Below are 6,563 nucleotides of genomic sequence, written 5' to 3'. Positions count from 1 at the left end.
AACTTCAAGAAATAGTCTAGCCAGACATAATTTTGAAATTTTGCTAGACAAACAACATCTTGGAGGATCACAACATGAACAATAGGTTCATTCCTAATTAGTTGATCACCCATTTTCCTACAGTCACTTTCTAAAACATTCCCTTGTTCTATCTTCACTTAAAGAGTCAAATTTTCCTATTCTCTACGCGAATTTAGTTTTTTAGATTCTTTGGACCCTACAACTTACCCTTTTTGGTTTGAAGTTTGTCGACTAAGATAGACTAAGATAGGAGAAAAATCATTAATAAAAGTATTAGAAAGGCTTTCAATAAAAATGACAACGCTTATGACATTTCAAGTGTCAAATTATTGGTTCAAATCAACTAAAAGACAAGTAATAGGCGTGTTTTCCTCCCCCCAACCTAAATTAAGGCATGTGTCCACACAGGCTGAAGTGGCATGGAAAGAAGATGCTATGTAAATATATAATTAATGAACATGATGAAATGTAATACCATTTACGATAATAATGGAAGAAGTAATTGTTCGCATGTACCTAATAAATTGCATTTGCATGTCTCGGATTATGGCATGCACAGTACCTGTCAATCAATCAGTTAAGTAATTAATGAAGTATGAGGTGGAGTGTGATGATGGAGAGATTTATGGAAAAGAAAGAATTATGAAGTGAAGGTGGATATACAGAATGAGCAGAGAATTTGATTTCCATTGAAGTGGAAATCTTTATTATGATTTGTTGCATATGTGTTTTAGGCAGAAGGATGGACACGTGGTCCACTTCCTTCGACTGCAAGAGAGGTGGTGAATTGTTGCATGAACTCCACTTTTGAAGTTTTTTTGTGATATAAATGCAAGTGATGACCATTGACTAGCAGTTTAAATCTAACAGGGTCAATTGTGGTAACTTTAACAGCTCCATTTGAAAATACTTGTGCCACCTCATATGGTCTTAGCCATCTAGTTTGTTACTTGCCAACACCTTCTTGATACCTAGAGTCATAAAGAAGAGCCCAGTCACTTGATTGGAACTTCTTTTATTTAATGTATTTATCATGTCATTTTATTCATTGAGCTTGCACAATTTTAGTGTGATGAAGGGTTGCCTTCCTCATTTCATCTAAGTTATGGAGTTGCATGATCCTTTCTATTTGTGATGTTTATAGGTTGATTTCCAGATCTAATGCAGTTCTTAAATTTTTATGTAAAAACTCAATTGGAATCATTGTTGTTTTACCATATAACAGTTCAGATGGTGTGAAACCAATGGTTGTTTTCCATGTGGTTCTATAGGCCCAGCTAGCTTCTGGCAATATATTGGCCCAATCTTTCCTATGAATTGCCACTATTTTTATCATAGTTGCTTCAATTTCCCAGTTTGTGATCTCAACTTTCCCATTTTCCTGAGGATGGTAAGGGGTATATTTCTGATGCCTAATGTTGTACTCATTAACTAGTGTTGTAATAAGGGTTGATGTGAATTGAGCTCCTTGATCTGTCACTATTTCCCTTGGAACTCCATATCTGGTGAAGTTCTCTTCATAAAGGAATTCTGCAACCTTATTATCCCTTGCATGTTTCATTGGCTTAGCTTCAACCCATTTAGTGACATAGTCAATACATACTAGGATATAGGACTTACCATTTGATGGTGGATCAATTGGACCTTCAAAATCCAGGCCCCATTTTTGTCAAATGGTGTAATTATAACTTGAAGGTAGAGGGGAATCTCATCTGATTTTGTTGGTTGTCCCATTCTCTAACATCTATCACACTTCCTAGTGTATTTGTTTGCATCTTTATGAAGTGTGGGCCAATAATAACCTGCATTGAGAATTTTCATTGTTGTCATTTTGGCAGCGAAATATCCTCCACGAGGTTCATCATGACATGTATGCAAAATGTCATAAGTTCCATCTTCTTAGCACATGAACTGGGCTAGTATAGAACAAACATCCTTCAATCCATGAAAAAGAAAAAATTTTATAAATGAGAATGTTTCTTTCTTTAGGAGAGAAGTGAGGAGGCACCTTCCCTACAACCAAATAGTTTGCTATATTTGCATACCAAGGTGTATGCACATTGATTGAAAATAAGTGCTCATCAGGAAAAGTGTCATCAATTACCTGAGTATCATCTGATGTAATCAATCTAGACAAGAAATATGCTACAACATTAGCTTTCCCAGGCTTGTCTATTATGGTGATATCAAATTCTTGCATCAATAGTAACCATCTTGCCAATCTTCCTGTGGTCAATGATTTATTCATCATATATTTGATTGTTGCATGATTAGTATGGACAAAGATCTGATATCCTGTTATATAATGCCTGAATTTGTTGAGGGCATAGATGACTACTAACATTTCTTTCTCTTTGACTGTATAATTAAATTAAGCCCCTTGCAGGTTTTTGCTGACAAAATAGATTGCATGCTCAACTGATGCCTCCTTTTGGCCCAAAACAACCCCTATTGCATAATCAGATGCATCAATATCAACGTGGAATGGAAATTCCCAATTAGGATCTTTGAGCATAGGTTCTTGTGTTAATGCTTCTTTTAGATTAGAAAATGTTTTTTTCACAATCTTTCGTCCAATGAAATTCTGCATCTTTAGTCAAAAGGCTATAAAGTGGTGCTGCAATTTTACTGAAGTCCTTTATGAATCTCCTGTAATACCCTGCATGTCCCAAAAAACTTCTGACATCCTTTTGCTTTGCAAGTGTAGGAAGACTAGAAATGACTGTAATCTTGGTTGGATCTACTTCTAGTCCTTTTTAAGAGATGTAGTGGCCAAGGACCACTCCTTGTTGCATTATCATGAAACACTTTTCACTATTCAAAGACAAATTATGATCTTGACATCTTTGCAACACTCTCTCTAGTCTTTGTAATGCTTCAACAAAGTTAGTGCCATAAGTTGTAAAATCATTCATATAAATTTCCATACATTCATGTGAAATGTCTGAAAAAAAACTTATCACTGCTCTTTGGAAAGTTGCAGGTGCATTGCAAAGACCAAATGGAAGTACTGAATAGGCATAAGTTTCCTATGGGCAAGTGAAAGTTATATTCTCTTAATATTCTGGTCTAATTTGTATTTAATTGTAGCCTTTAAAACCATCTAGGAAACATAAATATTTTTTCCCTAATAGTGAATCCAATACTTGATCTATAAAAGGAAGTGGAAAATGATCCTTCTTAGTAGCCGCATTAAGCTCTTTGTAATCTACACAAATCATCTGGACATTTTCCATTATTTTTGGGCACTATCACTAGAGGGGATGCCCATTGGTTGTCAGAGATTGGGTATATAAATCCTGCATCTATTAGTTTCTGAAGCTCTCCTTTTACTATTTCCCTCAATGCAAGATTGATTCTTCTTTGTGGTTGCCTTACTCGTGCACAATCATCTTTGATATAGATCCTATGAGTGCATAATTTAGGATCAAGACCCTTCATGTCATGGTAACTCCAATAAAATGTCTGCTTATGATTGTTTAATAGGTTTGTTAAAGACAATTGTTTCTCTTGGCTAAGTTGATTATTGATGTTCAAATATTTTCCTTCTACAACTAGTATTTGTGTAGTCAATTCTATCATGTCTGTCTCACTAACATTTGGCATTTTCAATTCACTAGGTAGCAAGGTGGGTAGAATATTTGTTGTTACAGTTACAACCTTCAAAAGAAGCATTGGCAAAGGGATTTCTGAACTAAATGCATGGTGGGATGGTTCTGCATGAGCCTCATAACGATTTTGGATGATCTGGGATAAAATTTCATATTCATCATACTGTTGCAAGAAATGACTTATGTCTATCATCATTAGCTTTTCCACTGAATCAATGTCTTCAACTTCTTCTCCAATATTGGGCTAGATAGGATTGTTTATGTCTTGGTTTGGTTGTGCATGAGGATAGATTAGCAACTTTTTAGTATTTCTACCATTAGAGATTGTAATATCTCTTGAACGACATCCTATTTAAGCATTTGTTGTGGCCAACCATGGCCTTCCCAAGATAATAGGATATCCTCCTAGTGTGGCTTTAGGAGAGAGTGTCATAAAATCCACTGGATAGTCCCATGAATCTAAAGAAACCAATATATCTTCCACAATACCATCAGGTTTGACAATGGAGCTATCAACAAGCTGCAAGATGGTAGTAGTAGGCCTTTGATTGATAATATTTAGTTGTTGCATGATCTCCTTTGTCATCACATTAATTTCTGCACCTAGGTCTATTAAAGAATTCTTTATTTGCATACCATTGATTCTGACTTCCAATATAGGACTACCTATACCAGCATACTTGGGGACAATTACTTTCCCAAGCATGATGTCTTCCAATTGGCCTACCACATGAATATTAGTGGGATCTTTTGCCTTTCGTCTTGGCTTTTTGAGACATGCCTCTTTTATCGCTTTCCCATAGATTGGGACATCATTCATGGCTTGGAACAAGGGTATGTTGACAAATATGTGTTTCAATTGATCCAAAATTTCAAAGATGGTTTCTTCCTTTTGCTTGACAATTTCCAACCTTTGAGGAAATGGCGGTTCTAGATTAGATAGGCGAGTTGGTTCAAGATCCTTAGCCAAATTTGGATGCTCCTCTTCCTCCTCAGGTAGCTCATTTATGAGAGGAGTGGAAGGAGTAGGCAAGGTAGTTCTTAAACATAGGTGAATATCACCTAAACTCACATCAAATGCAGGATATAGATTTGAATCAGCAGAATAGACTTTTTGTTGTTGTGGTTTATTATTTAGATTAGGTGTGGGTTGAGATGGAAACTGGGTAGGTCTAGGTGTACTAGCATTAGGATTAGGAGGGGGTGTGATATCTTGTTGTTGAGGTTGTGGAGGTGGATTCATGTAACCAGTTGTTTGGTTCAGCCATTGTTGTCCACCTCTCCACTGGGGTGTTTGTTGCCAATTCCCCTAAGAAGGTTGTCATTGAGGTGGAGGATTTTGGTAATTAGACCAAGTGTTTTGAGGGTTATTCCAATATTGTTATGGATACCCCCCCCCCCAAATTGGATGGATATTGGTATTGTCACTGGTTATTAGATGTGTTAGATTTCGCATAAGGTCCACTAAAAGACAATGGATCAGGTGGCATACCTTGTCTTGGGGCCCATGGTCTTCTTTGTGCACCATAGAAGACTTGTTCTTCATCTCCCTCAATCATCTTGAACTCTGGTGGAATTTGCTTGCTATCAATGTTGGCCACCATTTTACATTTGCAATCCTTCTTCTTCTGCCTGGAATGAGGGCAGTATTCTGCCAACATTGCTTATGCCTCCTTATGTTTCTTTCTTGCTTTTAGGGTATCCAACTGAGTGGCCATATCATTTATGATATCCTGCTTAAAGTTTGAAATTAGATTAGTAATCTCCATCCTTGAGACCCCATTAGCGGATAATTTTCCCATCTAGTAGCCTCTTCCTTTCTTGACAGCTACTCGGGAGTAGTTTTGGCATATCTTCTTAATGTCACCCCAAGGAACTTGAGTAATGTCTCCTCCTCCTATTAGATCCAAGGCGTTAGTACAACTATCATTGATTCCTCTAAGGAAGAGAAAATTTTAAGATTCTTCATTAAGAGTACAATCTGAATTTTTCTTTAGGCAAAATAAGAACCTTCAGATGTAATCCTCCAAATTTTCATCTTCCCTCTACTGCATTCTAAAGATGTCATTTCCCCTCATATTACCACTTCTACAGTATTCCTTGTACTTCTCAAGAAATTTTGTTTGCATGTCTTCCCAACTAGTAACAAAATCTCTCCCCAAACTCATAAACCATCTTAAGGTTCCTTCCTTCAAAGTACCAGGGAATAACTTAAGCCTATGATCATCAGTGGTGTAGTCATAGCTTCTACCAAGGATGTCAAATTCAAATAGAAAGGTATATGGGTCCTCTATTACAAGGCCATAAAACTTAGGGAGGATTGAAGCAGGGATATTCTTGAGATTATTATTATCATGTTGGTCAGTGATAGGGAATTTAAAAGTAGGTTGGTTAGGTTGATTTTGTGCAGTAGCAACAACCATTCTTGCTTGATGAATTGTCAAGGCAAATGGGTTATCAACAGGTTCTTGGTCAACTGGATCTTCTGGATTATTAAAGTTAGCAAATATACCAGCCAAAGGATTTATCTCTTGGTCTTCTATTTCAAGTTGATTATAGGATTCCCCAAAATGACTGTCAGGATAAGGGTCATTAGGAAGAAATCTCCCAAAAGCATTTCTTCTTCTATGCATATAGGATCAACTCAGTATCAGCCAATTACACACAAATTTTTTGAAAGAATTATGGGTATAACTTACCGAAGTGAGAAAATATTCTAAGTGTAACTTGCAAAGGTATTTTAACAGGAATAAACTAAAAAATGACCTTAAAGAACTTCTGAGTTTGACACCATCCCCGACAATAGCGCCAAAAATGTTAGCCTCCTCAAATGGTTCAATAACTAAGCCCTTAAAGCTATGACTAAGAGATTACACGTCTTCACCAAGCAGCTATCATACTCATTATGAAGGTTCATTTAACTTATCAACC

The 6,563-nt window shown here is 36.5% G+C and overlaps 1 protein-coding gene across 1 annotated transcript; it reads right to left on the bottom strand.

Moving 5' to 3' along the window:
* Positions 1-3,984: 3,984 nt before the first annotated feature.
* Positions 3,985-4,875, bottom strand: LOC131044307 (uncharacterized). The gene has a single exon (XM_057977641.2). The coding sequence runs from the start codon at positions 4,873-4,875 to the stop codon at positions 3,985-3,987; it is 891 nt and encodes a 296-aa protein (XP_057833624.1).
* Positions 4,876-6,563: the final 1,688 nt, after the last annotated feature.

The sequence above is a fragment of the Cryptomeria japonica genome, chromosome 9 (assembly GCF_030272615.1).
Source record: "Cryptomeria japonica chromosome 9, Sugi_1.0, whole genome shotgun sequence".
Taxonomy (NCBI): domain Eukaryota; kingdom Viridiplantae; phylum Streptophyta; class Pinopsida; order Cupressales; family Cupressaceae; genus Cryptomeria; species Cryptomeria japonica.
Note: the sequence above shows the minus strand (reverse complement) of the source record. Positions and strands in the feature narration are given on the sequence as shown.

Coding starts and splice junctions, on each gene's coding strand:
- LOC131044307 (XM_057977641.2), bottom strand. CDS start 4,875: ATGAATCCACCTCCACAACCTCAACAACAAGATATCACACCCCCTCCT.